This window comes from Perca flavescens, chromosome 8 (assembly GCF_004354835.1).
Source record: "Perca flavescens isolate YP-PL-M2 chromosome 8, PFLA_1.0, whole genome shotgun sequence".
Classification (NCBI taxonomy): domain Eukaryota; kingdom Metazoa; phylum Chordata; class Actinopteri; order Perciformes; family Percidae; genus Perca; species Perca flavescens.
This window is the reverse complement of record NC_041338.1, coordinates 30,156,146-30,174,142: the sequence shown is the minus strand read 5'-3', so window position 1 is coordinate 30,174,142 and position 17,997 is coordinate 30,156,146. Positions and strand designations below refer to the sequence as shown.

The 17,997-nt window shown below is 38.6% G+C and overlaps 2 protein-coding genes across 2 annotated transcripts; one reads left to right on the top strand and one right to left on the bottom strand.

Moving 5' to 3' along the window:
* Positions 1-1,080: 1,080 nt before the first annotated feature.
* nucb2b (nucleobindin 2b) lies at positions 1,081-10,727 on the top strand. The gene is made up of 13 exons (XM_028584539.1): positions 1,081-1,187; positions 1,713-1,850; positions 2,192-2,299; positions 2,400-2,532; positions 3,393-3,496; positions 4,877-5,062; positions 5,522-5,612; positions 5,896-5,954; positions 6,071-6,163; positions 6,730-6,819; positions 7,771-7,941; positions 8,247-8,286; positions 9,162-10,727. The coding sequence occupies exons 2-13, from the start codon at positions 1,713-1,715 to the stop codon at positions 9,272-9,274; spliced, it is 1,326 nt and encodes a 441-aa protein (XP_028440340.1). The 5' UTR covers positions 1,081-1,187; the 3' UTR covers positions 9,275-10,727.
* On the bottom strand, positions 10,723-17,981 carry si:dkey-10o6.2 (UPF0676 protein C1494.01). The gene is made up of 7 exons (XM_028584541.1): positions 17,716-17,981; positions 15,906-16,030; positions 15,753-15,819; positions 14,994-15,141; positions 13,950-14,092; positions 13,254-13,364; positions 10,723-12,289 (listed from the first exon to the last, which is right to left on the bottom strand). The coding sequence occupies exons 1-7, from the start codon at positions 17,866-17,868 to the stop codon at positions 12,113-12,115; spliced, it is 924 nt and encodes a 307-aa protein (XP_028440342.1). The 5' UTR covers positions 17,869-17,981; the 3' UTR covers positions 10,723-12,112.
* Between the last annotated feature and the right edge of the window lie 16 nt (positions 17,982-17,997).

Sequence of the window (17,997 nt, the reverse complement as noted above, 5' to 3'; positions counted from 1 at the left end):
GATTTTTTGGTTTCTCTTGTAAACATTTTTTTCACTAGAGATCACACTTTACCCACATATATACTGCTACAGTACTGTTTACATGATCTTTATATTACATTAGGTATGTAACCAGCCATAATAATTGTTGAAAAGTAGCACGAAATGTATCAATGTCAAAAATATGAAAAAAAATATGATAATGATGTCCCGCGCGTGCTATGGATATAAACAAATCTGTATGCTTTGTGTATTTTAAGTAACATGATAATGGCAACTTTCATACAAATTATATATACATGGTAATACTAAGTACATTTACTCAAGCACTGCACTTATCTACAGTTTGGAAGTATATTTACTATTTTATAATTCAGGGGAATATTGTAGGCTACTTTTACTCTTACACAGTAATGCATACGTAATAATCATAATAGATCTGAATACTTATCCCACCACTGTTATTACCCTGTGTATGTTTGTACAGACACAGCCTACTCAAACCATGTACAGAAAGACTGTACAAAATATATGTTGTTGAAAATATGAATGGAAGGTACCATAATGATAATCAAGACTAAACGCACACACACAACACACGTGTGTGCATTTTTAAATATAGGTTTTGATATTGGCTTTTGGACAACATAAAAAATTGTTTCTCTAAATCGCAGCATTATATAGTAAGTCTGGTGCACGCACTAATTTTGGCCAACATTGCCAAGGTAATCACAACAATCCCATTGAAATGATAAGTATTTTCCATCTCAGTTCATTTAATTTGCACTGGACCTTTGCTGCCGTGTATAAATATATAATTAGGTATGTGTAATCCAGTTTTAAAATATGAATAAGGTTTTTCCATCAAACACTAACTCCGCCCTCTTGGTTGATGAACGCCACGTACAGTTTGGCTCAACGCACCTTTAAGCCACGGGTTGACAGTTTGATACACTTTGACTTACAGGTCGAGCGCCCAATCAGCTCTCAACGCGACTGTTTTACAGAGAAAGTATACTTTCATGCCCAATCAGGAGCGTAGAAGGCGGGGCGTTGCCATGGTGATCGCAACCTTTTTTTTCCTGTAGGTTGTAGCTTGTATTGGCGGTAGATGACAGCTGTAAACAAGCTCCAATGAAGCTCAGGCGCTTTGAGGAGAACTAGCTAAACGGTTAAAGCGCGTGAAGAGTAAAAAAGAAGAGCTTAAAGTAAGTGTCACTTTACAAGTAAATGGTATTTTACATGAAATTTGATTTATCATTGCAATTCACTACATATGCTAAGGCTTGTTTTGTAGCTTTTCTACAGCTATGGGATAATGAATTAACTAGCAACCATCTTCTCTAAACAACCTGTTCCTTAAATGATACCGTTAGCTTGTGTGTTTATCGTGTGAGTCAATGTACATGGCTATGATAGAGGAACTGTTTTAAAGTAAGTTCGCTGCGTATTCACAGTCTTTTGCTCGTTGCTTTTGAGATTAACTTGCATAACCTGATCCCATATTGTCTTCAGGTTAAGTTATACCACTTTTGCAATGCTTGGGAAACTGAGGGTGTTGTCTCTTGTAAAGAGCACCTTCCCATACTACACTCGTTAGACACTGCACATTTACATGTAGGCCTAAGAACATTTTCAGTAGCTACAATTTAAAAGAAAAAATACTCAATCAATCTCAAAATGATGATTTGCCCAAATAACTCCTATTTTTCTTCATTTGTGTACCTAACCAGATGGTGAAGGGTAAATCCTTGGTCCGTTGTGGGCTGATTCTGCTGAGTTTGTGGCTGTGTATCCAGTCAGTGCCTATCAGTGTGGACAAAACCAAGGAGAAGCCTCAAGTGGAGGAACTGGAGTCACCACAGAGTGCTGTGAGTCAGATGGCCAGTGTCATATATGGCAATATCAATATCAATATCAAAGGAGGGATTTATTTGGGCTTACAATGTCCCGGGAAGTGCTATTTCACATGGAAAGTACACTTGCTTGTGGGTAAAAGGTTGAAAATTACATTCAGTGAATTTTGTGTATTTTATTTAACAAATAAGAGCAATATCAGGTTAAATTAGGTGCCAACATTCATTAGCAAGACTTAAGTGACACAAAAGCTCTCCATAATGGCCCAAAGTCAAGTTAGATATTAACAAGTTAAATCTAGATTTTAGTCCTCTATTTAACAAACACTGATGAGTGCTTTGGATTTTTGCTTCAGGAGACTGGGCTGCACTATGACCGCTACCTCAGGGAAGTCATTGAGTACCTCGAGAAAGACCCCCACTTTAAAGAAAAGCTCAAAAATGCCAACATGGATGACATCAAGGTTCGTCTGCACACTCACTAAACATGCCATTATTTTGAAAGCTCTTTGTTGACATGAACACTTTGTATTGAACTGTGGCATGTTGATTTTCTGCCTGCAGCAAGGCAAACTTTCCAAAGAGCTGGACTTTGTCCACCACAATTTTCGGACTAAGCTGGACGAGCTGAAGAGGGAGGAGATGAACAGGCTGCGGATGCTCATCAAAGTCAAACATGACATCCAGGATGGGAATGGTAAGTATCCTGCATGTCTTGCTGACAGGGTCCAAAATTAGCACCATCTACTAGCCAAATGCTGGTAAAATATGCAAGTGGCTGGTAGCTTTGCTTCACTCACCAGCCAAAAATCAATGGCCATCTATTAAGTGGCTGGTAAAATTTGAACATTCACTAGCCATTTGGCTGGAGGACAAAAAAAGTTAATTTTGGAAACCCGCTTGCTGATGTGTCAATTGCACAATTGTGCTTCTTGAAGTTGCACAATAAGTTTTGTAATACACATCAGCGGTTGGGTCATCGAATACATGATGTGGCTCTTAGACACAGGAAGACGATGTAATACAGCTAACAGTGACTTCTAGTGGCCAGTGTAAGTTGCTGTGTGAACACTTCTGATTAAGTGTAGTTAAAGAACAGAAGTACAGGTTGAAGTCACATTACCCTTTAAAAACATTATGATCAGAGACATCATGGAAGATGGTAAAAGTTAGACAGGATGTGTAGAAACATTTTAGAGGTGGTGTCATATCAAATACAAACACAGAAACCCTTTGCCTTCAGGCTTAGAAATTAACTTACATGTATTTACTCTTACTTAACCTATTTCCAATGTAAATTTGGGCTGAAGTAAACCAAGCCAGTGCTAGCCTGGCTGTATGTCAGTTATATGATGAACAACTACTGGAGCACAACATATCTTTGGGTAAGAGTAAGCAACAAGTTAGTTTATTGAATGACACAAGCTCTGTCTTTAGTGATAGCAATCTAAAATAAGTAAAAGATCTCTTTCACATTTGATGTGCCTACAACTGCAAAATACTTCATCTAATTGCTTTACAGTTAAACAGAACTTTTAATTATTTCCTTCCTTGCAGGCCGAACAGTGGACCACCAGGCCCTGCTGAAACAGTTTGATCACCTCAACCACCTGAACCCCAACACTTTCGAGGTGGAGGACCTGGACCGCCTCATCCAATCGGTACAGGCTGTGATGAAAAAACACCTGAACACTGTTCACTAAATAGATCTTTACTGTAGCAGATTTGACTTTATTTTTTTTTTTTTAAATGAAGAATATTTACTCAGCTGCTGTACTTCTGGCTCCTCATGAATAGAAAAGTTGACTAAGAAGGTGAAAATTCATCAGGTGAAGTTGTTTGACACTCCGTTGATAACATAGCATAGCAACTCAAATGAGAACAGGCGTTTGTTTTGGCATTGTAAGCAGCAAACACAGCCAAAATAAAGAATGACTCATCTCAGAGGAATAACTGTTGTTGCCCCAGAGCATATTGACTGATCAAGTGGCACAAATAGCTGGAAGTTGTAGCACAACCTCCCACATATACATGTGGCAGCCGCACACACTCAGGTTATCTTGGATACAGATCTCTTAGGCCCTTGGATGGATGAGGCCATTTATAAGCTTATACTGACCATGTTCCTCTACACTGTTAGTGTGTACTGTAGTGCTGCTGCTTATATGTAACTGCATCACAGTCACACCTATAATCACAATAAAGAACACCTTGCCTCATAGTATTACTATAATAAGGATGGATGAGTGTAAAGAGAATTACAGGCTTAAAAGAGTGAGCTGTGATTCTCGGGACCGCTCACATTTCAGCTTTATTAACCAGTCTGGTATTTCTTAAATTTTAGATGTAATAACTTAGAAGCTTTCACAGAGAGCAACATGTTTCCTGTGAACAGTCAGTCAGTCTGACAATATTTTGTGTAGTTTAGTATACTGTCATTTATTTACTATTTGTGCCTTAGGACTGCTTGGTGAAATGCAAAAAAATACTGATAAAGAACTTTATTTGTGAGACTTTTATTTGAAACTCAACTATCTGCGTACCAGGCGAGCACTGGCAGGGCTGTAGAATAAATAATTACCTGTAAGTTCATCTAACACAAATCTATCATAAATCTATCATAAGTCTATCCAAGACATAAAGAACTCTCAGTTTTAACACCCAGGCTATTGCTGCTACTGCTGAGTGGCTTTGTATGGCAGAACAGAGGTGTATTTGTACATGATCTGCTCCCATTAGACACTGCATATATATAATCGATATAATCTGAATCATTTGTGTAATTTGCACTGCATGAGCTAATCACAAGGACCATGTTGTATTGATCCTGCCTGGAACATTACTTCATTAAATGCCATGTATCCTGGGTGAGCAATGAAACTGATATTCATTCGGCCATGCAGTTTGCTTTATCGTGCCCAGGACAACTCTGATTGCACCACTTGTGTTGGAATCAATTCCAGAAAAGTGAGTTTAACAGTATAAACTGTACAATCCAGGTGTGAATTTCCCCCCCTCTCAACTTTTTGTCCTATTTGTAGGCGACCAAAGACCTGGAGAACTTTGACAAGGAACGCCATGATGAGTTCAAGAGGTATGAGATGATGAAGGAGCATGAGAGGAGGGAACGTCTGAAGACCATGAATGAGGAGGTTCGCAAGACGGAGGCGCAGCACTACGAGGAGATGAAAAAGAAACACGCTGACCACCCAAAAGTCAACCACCCTGTAAGACTCCTGCTGTTCATTGATGCAAATAGAGATTACAGCTCATTTCGAAAAGTAGGAGTAGGAAGAATTCTTATTACTTTCACTAGTTATGAGTTGATTATTTTAATTTTATGGGAATTTTAGAAAACTTATTGAAATTAAGTACACATAAAAACAGGAGTCAGTTGAGCAGGTTTTAATTGAATGGTCATGGGATGGTTGATGGAAAAAAGAACATAAAATGCAAGTTTTAAAGAAAACAGAAAACTGTGAGATGATGTGCTTGAAGATGAACTGACGTGTGTGTGTGTGTGTGTGTGTGTGTGTGTGTGTGTGTGTGTGTGTGTGTGTGTGTGTGTGTGTGTGTGTGTGTGTGTGTGTGTGTGTGTGTGTGTGTGTGTGTGTGTGTGTGTGTGTGTGTGTGTGTGTGTGTGTGTGTGTGTGTGTGTGTGTGTGTGTGTGTGTGTGTGTGTGTAGGGCAGTGAAGACCAGCTGAAGGAGGTGTGGCAGGAGTCAGACGGTTTGGACCCAGAGAACTTTGATCCCAAGACCTTTTTCAAAATCCATGGTAACCAAAGACAATATATGTGTCTCCCAAGAACTCTTATCTTCTACTCTTATCTATCGTAAATAAACGGCCAGTTCTGAATCTAGCATTGAATTGGGATTCTACAATCTAGTGAGTCTTCCCTCGTCAAAAAAGGACCATGTGTTTGTGCACAGTCCAGTGATACAGTGAGCACCATATAGCCAAACACACTGTTGACATAATATTAATCTGATATGCCTGTGACTACACTATGCACGGATGAAATCGTGTGCTCATTGCAGTCATGTGTTTTGCGTTGCAGACAGCAACGGAGATGGCTTCTTCGATGAGAATGAACTCGAGGCTCTTTTCACTAAAGAGGTATTCATGTTAATGAGTGTTTGCTAACTGCCCTGGTTCTGCACCTTTTAGGATAATGTAATATGTATAATGAAGAAGCCTTTGAGGTGAAATTTGCATCTGTGTGTGTCTCCAAGCTGGAGAAGGTGTACAACCCCGAAAATGAAGAAGACGACATGGTTGAGATGGAGGAAGAGAGACTGCGAATGAGAGAGCATGTTATGAATGAGGTGAGCCACCATAGTAACACATCAGGCTCCCCAATGTCTGTTATTGATACATTAATGATCAGCCCTGATCAGGCACCACAAATGATACAGGCATCCTTTGATTGCCGTCATCAAAATGATTCAGACTATGATTCTATTGTAAGTTTGACTATTTAGCACCAAAACATACAGTAGTTCCAAAAGTATTACCCCTTTATGTTTTTGTCTAAAGTGCAGTATTGGTATTTGAAAGATTATGTTTTCAGTTATATAACCCCTATTTAATGAATCAGTCTTTTTTTGTAACACTAAATTACATTATCTGTCCAAGCAGTGTCAAAATCAGGACAGTAGTGTGTCAGATATCACTCAAATTGTCATTTATGGAGAAATGGACACTTTTACAAATGTTACGCAAACTTGCTGACTTTATCAGTGGTGCAAGATTGTGATGTGCTAAACAGTAACAGAGGCAGTGCTTTAGCAGGGAGCTGAAAGGTCAAAGCTGTCCTTTGGCCAACAATTAATCTCGTAGACAGTGTATTGAACTCACGTTGATTAAAGCAGCTTCATGTGCTGATGTTCAGGTGGACACCAATAAAGACAGACTTGTGTCACTGGGCGAGTTCATTGCTGCCACTAACAAGGAGGAGTTCTTGGAAAAAGACGAGTGGGAGGTAAGAGCTCGATTTTATAGAAACGTCTGATGGATGCAGACAGGAATGTGAGGTTTCTCTTGAGAAGATGATGTTTACTGAGTTGAGTCAAAATTCGGTTTACATTGCTATCATGTTAGCATATTTTATCTATAATTAATTCAAGTTGAGTGTGTTGTGGAAGTTTCTTTTTGCAGCAGGAGTGGCTTTAGACAGTTGAAGACCAAACCAAGTTTTAATTTTTTTATTTTATTATATATTTGCAAATATAGGAGTAACCACAGGTTTCACAAAGGGCACGACCGCTTAGTGTTGAAAATGTCTCTTCAACGAGTGAACAAGAACACTGAGCTTATATACAGAAAAAGAAATGGGAGTGTTAACCACACATGTTCTAGTCCAAACATGACTCTGCATTTCTTACAGGCAACCTTAGACATAGAAGACAATCTGAAACACAAGAGACATCCTGGAGTTCCTGGTTTATCTCAATTGTAAGGGGACAAATTAATGTACCGAGAGATAGTTTTAGGGTGACCTTGTTGCCCCTATCTGTTCAGACAAACAGTGCTCACATTATGTTCCAGACTTTATGGCTCCCACTTAGTTTAGTGAGAATCAGAATCAACATGTGAGAATGAGATAAACTCACTGCACAGCCTAAGTGCAGTGCCAGACAGATAGAAGTCAGGTTTCTTTATGAGAGAAACTAAAACAGAAATAAGACAAGAATATAAAAGAATCATGCTTAAATGTAATTTTGCCATTACAAGAGCTACTCTCTTTTTAAAACTCTAGTTGGCTGGTTTAATGATAAAATGAAAGTCGTTCAAATGAAAGGAAGTAAACGTTTTTTTTGCAGATTCCCTAATATAAGACACACTTTGGTGCTGTGACGTTTTACCATCAGCAATTCATCCTATTATTTCTTCAGTTCATTACATCCTGTAATTAATTCCCTGCCATTCTCAGACTTTAGAACAAAAACCCATTTACACTGAGGAGGAGCTGAGAGAGTATGAACAGCATCTGGTCAACGAGGAGCTCGACATTAACCAGAAGTCGGTGGAGCTGCAGAAACAGAGGGAGGAGCTGGAAAGGAAACAGGAAGAACTTAATGCTCAGAAGTTTGGACTACAGCAGGTACACTAAAAAAAAAAGAATTATTTGCAGTTGAAATACAATCAGGAGTCAGGTTTTTCCATAAAAAGTCTGCAGACACTTGACTGGTGCAGTAGATTTGGGTAATATCCACACAGTGACCAGTAGTTGAAATGATTTTAAATAATTTCTAATTGATGATTCACATGATTTGTTGGCATGATAGACACTTCCTTGTAGCAGCACAGTTGACCACACACAAACATGAGACAATTCAGTAGATTCTGTGCAAGTTCCCACGTATTTTGTGATGCTCTAACGTTTTCCATTTTCTTTTCTTTTCTCAGGCAGTAGAAGAAATGGAAAGGATAAAAACTGAGGCCAAACGTAAGTATAACATTGCAAAGAGAGTTGTCTCAACTTAATTTAACCAAGGAGAGTTGACACAGAGCTAGGCATGGGCCGGCCACCGGTTTCAAGGTATACCGCGGTTTAAAAAAGTCAAGGTTTCAAAACCACTAACATTTTCTGTTATACCGTTCCTAAGGTATGAGCTGTTTTTTTTTATCAGTTGTCAAGGACAGAAAGTACAGTTTAGTAATCCATCTCCCTGCCAGTGTGAAGTGTGTTTAAAAATAAAATACATTTTGTTCAATGGAAAAAAGTAAAAAAAAAAAACATTTTAAAGCTGTGATTGCAATACCGTGAAACCGTGATATTTTTGCTAAAGGTTATCATCAGAATCGTATACCGGCCCGTGCCTACACAGAGCACAGACCTTTATACTAACACTCACGGTTAAAGGGGTGCACCTGCCATTTAGTATTACATTTCTATAAAGTTTGGGAACTCACAAGAGATATTAAAAAAGAATGGTCACAATCAAAGTAGCAGAGGTCAAGACATCCTGATTTTTAGTCCCTAATATGAGTTAAACAAAAATACTTGAACCTACAATTCCCATAATTCCACAAACTTTGGAAACTTCCCTTTAGAACCACATAATAGATTATACAACAGTTTTCACAGGATGAATAGTCCTCCTTGTGACAGGTTAACTAAATCTTATTTGTAAAAAAACCCTTTTTTAAAGGTGCAGTATTGAGACTTTTTCAACATCTGCACGCCCTCCCCCCCCAGTAGTAGCCTCCAAAAACTCAGCTGCCTTTAGGAGAAATTGCAAATGGGCAGAGGACATTTGTCCTTCACGATCATGTAAATGCAACTCATTAACTTGTACTAATGTGACTCCCTTTTTCCAGAGCCGGGCGCTGCTGTAGCTGGAGGTGAACCAGCACCATTTGTACCAGGAAACAGTCAGCTAGTGCCCCCTGGCCACCAGCAGCCAGATGTACCAGTGCCAGGACACTCTTAGGGGGCCTCACTAGTCTGCGTGCTGTATGGATGCCAGTGAGCGTGCATGTGTGTGTGTTCACCTTGTAATGATTCCAATTTTCTAATTTTGTTTAGGATTTTCAAAACACCACTTGAGAAAAATGTGCCCAAATATTAAGAGCACTTAAGAAAATCTGATTTCAGGCTTCAGATTTGGTGCAAGTGCCCATTCTGCCCATTGGGGCTGCATAAATCAGAATTTGTGGAGCTGGTCCAGTTATTTTGTGAACAATCAACCCTTTTTGTTTTTGCCATTTTGGTCTTTTATCACAGCGAGGACTTTGTTCTCCTGGGGAAGTGCTTTGGAGAGAAACGGCGGAGCCTGAAAAGTGAATGTTTTGTTTAGTGCACACTGTAGGTCATTGTCACTGTCTCTTAGAGGACATACTTTGAAAATGGTTTATTTATTTCATTAAAGAGAGCTGATTATTGCATTAAAAATGAATGTCAAACTTAACTTTAGATATGATGTAGTGCTGCTAGCAAGATTGAAATGGTCCTATTTACATTTTTCGTGTAGTAATATAAAAATTTGACATTCCTCACATTTCCTTAGAAGAGCAAATATTCTGGATCCATAAAATATTCTATCCTTAACTTGCATTTCATCATGTTAATTTTCACACTGGTTTCATTTTAAAATGTGACCATGTATATATTGTATGTGGGTTTAAAACATAGACTATCAATCAATATTTCAAATCACAGTTGATTTGGTTCTCTTAATACCTCTACTGTTTTATAGAAGCTCTTGGGAGGGCTCCAGACTGCAGCAGTTACCCACAATTATCATCAGCTGTCAATTAGTTGTTTTTACAGACCTTTTGTTGTGAAATTCCTGTGAAAATTTCCTCTGAGCTATTTTTATTTTTTTTTTATTACAAAGTTTATACCTAGATAAAATGCGTATGTCCTGTGGACCAGATGATTGAAGAGCATATTTAGTTTACAGATATACATTATATATTTAAATCTTTTAATTTAATATAATTGTGCTGGTGTTAGAGTGACAATTGTATGGATTCCAAAGTGGTTTTATGTGTACCGTGAGTTAGTGTGTGTGTGTGTGTTAATATTGGTGATTTTTTATTTATTTTTTCCTCATGGTAGAATCATTTCTAATTTATTTATTCTCTACGCCACTGCAATGAAACTGCAGCAGGTTGAATTGGGCCTCGTCTCTCTCATAGGTGATGGGAAACTTTAATTAAATTACAGATAGAGTCACATGGTCAAGACTGTGTTCATTAGAGATTAATACAACAGATCAGAGATGGAATAAGGTCTCAAAGATGGTTCATCTTTTTTTGAGCAATTGAGGTGCAGTAGGCGGGTCGATATTTTGTCCATTTCAAAAAGCACGTCCTGTGTGAGAAATTCATGAAACTGTTGTACAAGGTTTGAATGTGAACAATAAAACGAATGAGCTTGCAGGTTTGAGGTTTATTTCTCTTTTTTATCATACACATTAACTCACAGAATCTTGGTGTATTGGTACTCGCATCAGACAATTAGAGTGAGATGGGGGAATGTTACGTCTGTCCCCTTCCAAGTGACCAATGGTGTCCGCCAGGGCGGAATTCTGTCTCCTTTTCTTTTTAATCTGTATATGAATGATTTTTCTTTGATTTTAAATGTATGTGGTACAGGTTGTAGGGTTAGTGACTCACTAATTAATCACCTTATGTACACAGATGATTTGATCATTTTTAGCCCATATAGAGCTGGTCTCCAACAGCTTCTGAGAATATGCACCCAGTATGGTGCTGATTTTGATATAAAATACAATGCCAAAAAGAGTAAGATCATGATTATTAGAAGTAGAGAAGACAGTCAACCTTCCCTGACTTCTATCTGTCTGGCACTGCACTTAGGGTGTGCAGTGAGATTACATATTTGGGCCATACTATTGCAAATGACCTGTCTGATGATAAGGCAGCGTCGGAAAGTATGCTCAAGCGAACGTGCTGTGTCGTAAGTTTAGCATGTGCTCTGTATCTGTGAAGATCTCACTGTTCAGAGCGTGTCATAAGCAAGGCAGCATTAGAAAACTTATAGTGGCTTATGATGACGGCATGAGGCTGCTGCTGAGAGCTCCAAGAAGCTCCAGTGCAAGCCATATGTTTGTCAGTGACGGGGTACCTACCTGCTCTGCTGTTTTACGTAACCTGATGTATAGATTTATTTGTAGGGTATCTGAGTCAGAAAATGACTTGATCACTGTTTTTGGCTAACCCTGTACGCAGTTCTGTCAGATTTTCTTCCAGACTGTGGAACCATTGGCGAACATGTCTGTATGTCAGACACTGAACATTGTGGAAGGTTTTGCATTTTTGTATTTTATGTTATACTCTGTGTGTTTTTTATTGTGATATGGATCCCCCTGGGTCTGAAATAAAGTCTAAATAAGTTTATATCACTGACACCATCATATTTCAAATGTAAAAACAGTGTGGGATCTAAAGTGACATATTGATTATTTTAGACAAAACTAACTTGATAAAACATGAATAAATTCCAGGTACAGATCAATACATTTTAGGTGCAATTTTAGGACCATGAAGTATGGTCCTAAAACCAAAACTAAAACACTTTACAATTAAAAACAGTCAAATTATAATACCTTTATATCTCCCTGCCTTGATTATTGCAACCAGTTACTGTTTGGTATCACCCAGTCTTGTTTATCTTGTCTCCAACTAGTTCAAAATGTAGCACAAAGAGTTTTGACAAGGTCAAAAAGAGGGAGCACGTTACTCCCATTCTTGCCTCCCTACGCTGGCTGCCTGTTAGCTACAGAATAGGACGGGGTAGAGATTCAGTTTCCATATGAGGCATTGAAGCGCTCCATGAGGTAGTCGCCTCCTGTTACTGGGGGGTATTTGTTGGAGCCGTCGCAGCACGTGATCAGAGCCTCATCATCCGGCTGGACGAAGAAAGCCAGAGACTGACGTGTGCGGGAGTCTCCAGCAGGGGGCAGCACAACTCTGTGGCGCTGAGGGAGAGAGGACAACTGCAATTATATAAAAAATACATTTATGCTGAACTTAAACATTTCTTTTATCTTACGGCACAGTTCTCCTTTCATAGTTCTGGTTATGTTGGTATTTGTATCATCCTAGCATTTCTTAAAGGTCCCATATTATCCTCCTTTTAAGGTTCATACTTGTATTTGGGGTTTCTACCAGAACATGTTTACATGCTTTAATGTTAAAGAAAACATTATTTTTCTCACACTGTCTGTCTGAATATACCTGTATTCACCCTCTGTCTAAAATGCTCCATTTTTGCTCCTGTCTCTTTAAGTCCCCCTCCCCAAAAGGCCCAGTCTGCTCTGATTGATCAGTGTTATCCGGGTCTTCCGAATTTGCCCTCTGAGGGCCAGATGTTCGTACATTTGCGAATGTAGCGTTATCAGCGCCATGGCAAACCCACAGAAAGCGCACGCTGTGATACTTACTACCAAATCTGCAGTTCATCGGGTAATCGGCGCCTTTCTCCACCCACTATACCGTAAATTGCGCTGTAGCAAAGCATTAAGTTCTTGTGCTGTGATACGGGATATTCCTACTGCTGAAGCTATGAGTGTTTGAAATGATCCTGATGCCTATATTTGTAATGTAGCGAGGAGTTTAACAACTCCTGGAATGGAATGTGAACGCTGAGTCGGAGATTCATGTCATCTTTGATTTCTTCCAGTAACTATAATATAGTATAATATTAATATATTCTATCAAACACCTTTACCTGGCTGACATCTTCACAAGCAAGGACCTCTTGTAGACCAGTTAGGCCTTGAACTTGTCTTGTTAAATCCCATGCACAGAATTCATTTTTGTATTCATTTTTCTTTTAAATTTTTTGTTTGTTTCTAATTTATTCTCATATCATTGTAAAACAAACCACCAAAGCTTTTTTATTCGGATAATAAAAAAAGCAAAAAGTTTCTCTCCACCTACCACGGAGACAAACTGATCATTGGTCCAGCGCTGCATCAGGTCAGCGACATTGATGAGGGCCGCTCCGGGGACGGAGGGAGCGCAGATGAATTCACCAGAACGTTTTCGCACCTGAAGGTTAACAAGTGTCAGGTGGTTTACATGCGTGAAGATTTCTCTGACAGTAATAAATATCAAAAGAAATTTCCAACGGTCTGGTACAGTAATCCTCGACTTTAAAGACAAAGGTTAAGTAGTAGTTTGTAATTGTCTTGCATCCAGAAGTGGAGATGTCAGCGGTTGGGTTGGGTACCGAATTTGATACTATTTAGGCACCGACCAAATTGCCTCCTTAGTATAGAGTATAAAAAAAGCCTCGTCATTCAATATCAAATTTCGATACCTTAGGTATAAATCTCATCAGCTTAAGTCAGCCAATAAGCATGCTTCCAAAATGTCTGTGATCGCCTGTCTAACGTTACACGTCGCAGAGACACGCAGGAAAAACTCTAGGTTACGCACAGAGACGGGGCTCAAGCAGTAGGAGCTGAAAAATAAATAAAAAGATTTGTGCCGTAATGTCTAATGTTGTAATTTCTTTTTGTTAAAATGGATTTTGTATACTCATTCATGAACCAGTATCAAAATCACGGTATTGGAATCAGTACCAGTATCGACATTTTTTGAACGATACCCAGCCCTAGTCAGCGGCGTTACCTGCAGACCCTCAGAGCTGCTAAACAACAGGGTGATGCTGCCGTAGTCGGAATGTTCTCCACATCGCAGCTGACCCTCCTTCACTTTCTCATGGTTTACTGGGGGGTAGTACAGAGACCGCAGCGTTGTGCCATTCTCATCAGCTAGAGGAGACACAACAACACTGTTAAGACCTGCTTGGTATATTAATATCACAAGAGTTTACATTGGGTCTGAGATTCCAGAACAAGAAGGTACACCAAGGCTTGGCTGTCTGAGAATATATTTAAGAGAGGTGCTGTTCCAGTAAATATGAGCCAATGTGGAAGTCAAACATTGTGCTGCTGAGTGAGAATACCCACTCACTGCAACTTTAGTTAGTAGTTTAGTTAGTTTTTAGAGCAAGGAAAGTAGAGCTGCAAAGATTCATTGATTAGTTGTCAACTATTAAATTGATCGCCAACTGTTTTGATAATCGGATTGAGTCATTTTTAACACATAAAAAATATAAAAATTCTCTGATTCCAGCTTCTTAAATGTGAATATTTTCCAGTTTCTTCACTCCTCTATGACAGTAAACTGAATATCTTGTGAGTTGTGGACAAAACAAGACATTTAAGGACGTCATCTTGGGCTTTGGAAAACACTGATCAACATTTTTCACCATTTTCTGACATAGACCAAACAGCTAATTGATTAATTGAGAAAATAATCAACAAATTAATCAACAATGCAAATAATCATTAGTTGCAGCCCTAAATGAATGTTTAAATCACTAAACCAGCTGGGAAATGTCTGTGTAGTGGGATCTACATGGATAATGCTATACTTCCCATACAAACTATCAGCTCTGTGCCTGTGAGCAGATCTCTTTGTCTTCACCTGCTCAGCAGAATACAATTTTGTGAATGTGAGATGTACCACACATACTCAGAAGACTCCATTCAGATACACAAAGGATCACAGTGTTGCCACACATCAGTTGATCTAGACTCATTGACTGTCCTCAGCTTGAACCCAGGCAACAATAACACACTCCAAAGTGAGAGTAGTGAGTGTACATACTTCCTATTAAACGGTGCGCACTCAGGAACACCTCCGGGTTCAAACCCAGACTGTGGGCCATCACCCTCAGCACCCGCAGACTTAGCTCTGTACAGCGCTGGAAGAAAGACGTCTGGATCTCCTGGAACCCTTTTACAGATGGCCATTTCTACAGCAGAAGAGAACAGAATTAGATCCTGACGGATGCTGGATTCCTGAGGATGACACTGATATTCATATTTGAAAGTTAAAACATCTATGTGTCTGCAGTTTTCAAATATGGGCTGAGCAGGACACTTAAAAAATTAAGTTTTTAGTCTCCCCCCATAAAATAAAGTTTTATGGGGGGGGGAGTTTTCCTGATCTGAATCTAGGGTCTAAGGATAGAGAGTGCCGTACGCCGTACATTGTAAAGGCCCTTGGGGCAAATTTGTGATATTGGGCTACATAAATAAAACTGACTCGACTCTGCTCTCTAGGGAACATGTAAATGTTTTTTAATGACCCAAAATATATTTCAAACATGGCATTATTGTGCCGCAATTTCTTGTTTCCTGTATCTGTCGATACTGATATATCTTTGATAAATCAATGTCGGCTGATTATATTAGAAGATTAATTCATCAATCAGGCTGCAAATAGAACAGAATGTTCTCTGGTCAAATAAACCCTCTATAGACTAACTTGTACTTTGACCTCCAACATCATACAGAATAAAGTTATCTTTTTTCTCTCTTTTATGTGATCAAAGTCTGTCAAGCTTTGATAGTGAATCTTTACAATGTCAGGGTGTAGTGAAGCATAGTTGAATGCCTCCTTTAGGTCTCCAGGCCGACTGGGATTCAACCTGAAAAAAAGAAGTTATTTAAATTTAAAACAAGTAAATTGTGTTGGCAAGCACACAATAAGTTGTGTTCATTTTCTGATTCCTACTTCTCAGTCTCCAGAGACACCCAGCCGTGGTTGGGATTGTTGGCAAAGCTTTTCCTGCTGAAAGGTTGTTTCACTTCATCTGGCTGCAGGAAGAATGTCTTGGATATGGCCATAACACCATCCACCTATCCAAACACACCAGGACAAAAGATGCATTTCCACTTTAAGCACTACATTTGTCTGAGTTCTTTAGTTACTTTTCAGATTACAATATTGCATACCTCTCCTGTTCAGTGAAAACTATGCATCTCCAAATAGTGTGATTTTGACTTTGAATGTTTGAATAAACAAAAGGATAAATCTTTCCTTAAAGTGTTGAGAAAATTAAGCTAAATAATCTATTTTAAAAAATTGGATCAGCTGGAAAATGTATCGTTTCAAAGCTGAAAACAGGGCTGTTTTTCTGACACCAGGAAAAGTTGAATTTAGAGATACAAACACACGATGGTCTTATAGAATGTATTGCATTGCTGTAGATTAGACTATACCCAACAGTAGGCTATACAGTATAAAGCAGTGTTTCTCAAATGGGGTATGTACCCCTAGCGGGTACTTTGGAGGACTGCAGGGGGTACGTGAGATATTTACCAAAATGTTTAATAGTTACAAGGCTGTTGTTCAGAATATAGTTCCTCTTTATGTAGAAGGTTTTTTTTTCTACCAAAAATGTGACATTTGTGTCACCTTCTTTGGACCTAATCTTGTCTTTCTTCCTTCTACTGTCCTTCTACTTTTTACAAGTTTCTCGCTTTTTTCTTCTTATGTCACTGTTTTTGAAGTTTTTTATACTATTTTCGACCTATTCTTGCCTTCCTTCCTTCCTTCTTTCTACCATCTTTTTTACAGTTTTTGTCTTTTTTTTACAGTTTTTCACTGGTATAAAGGAATTCAAATTAGCAGAACTTAACATACAGAAGTAACATTAACCCAAAAACATCATATATAATACTAAAACACTGACTTTCACTTACACATACTTTACATACATTTACATTTCACATACTTCTGCTTGAGTCCTCACTAAAACCAAGAAAGTGGATCACATCACTCCAGTACTGAAGTCTATAAACTGGCTTCCAGTGCCTCAAAGAATTGATTTTAAAATACTTTTGCTGTTTTACAAATCACTAAATGGTTTAGGGCCAAAATACATTTCTGATCTGCTACTACACTATGACCCACCCAGACCTCTCAGGTCGTCTGGGACAGGTCTACTTGTTGTTCCCAGAGTCAGAACTAAACAGGGGGAAGCAGCGTTCAGTTTTTATGCTCCACATATCTGGAACAAACTCCCAGAAAACTGCAGGTCTGCTGCAACTCTCAGTTCTTTTAAATCCAGGCTGAAGACATATCTTTTTAATGTTGCCTTTCTTTAAATAACCTATTTTTAACTGCTCTTTCTTTAAAATTCTTATACTGCACTGTACATTTTATTCTTGTCTTTTAATGATCTTAAATTGTTAATTGTTTTAATGCTTTGAAATTGTTTTTAATTGTTTTCTAACTGTTTTTAATGTTTCATGTTTCATGTAAAGCACTTTGAATTGCCTTGTTGCTGAAATGTGCTATACAAATAAAGCTGCCTTGCCTCGCCTTGCCTTGCCTTACTTTAAGTAGGCTATTTTGTAGCTGACATTTTTACTTTAGCCTAGAGTAGTATTTTCACAGTCCAGAACTACAGCTTTTCTTTTCATTATTTTTTTTATTGACATACAAGAAAGTACATTCATACATAACTACAGCTTTTCTGAACACTTTTTCCACCATTGCAACAAACCAAACAAAATGTAACTTTATTTGCTTTACTCACCTCCTCCTGAGTGATCCCAGTGTTCTTCAGAAAAACAAAACCAACTTCTATAAAAGCGGTCTTCAACTCTTTGCTTAAATTTCGCATCTGGTCGTCAGTAACATCATCCTTACTCAGGCTGTATGCGCCAAAGTCCACTACTGGAATGCTCATTTTTAAAAGAACCAAAATGTGTTTCTGAAAGGTATGTAAAGTAGGCCTAACCCACAGAATGTAATAATAACAACAAACAGTAAGCAGACAACTTACCAGCAGTGGCAGCGAACTCGTTCTGCTATCATG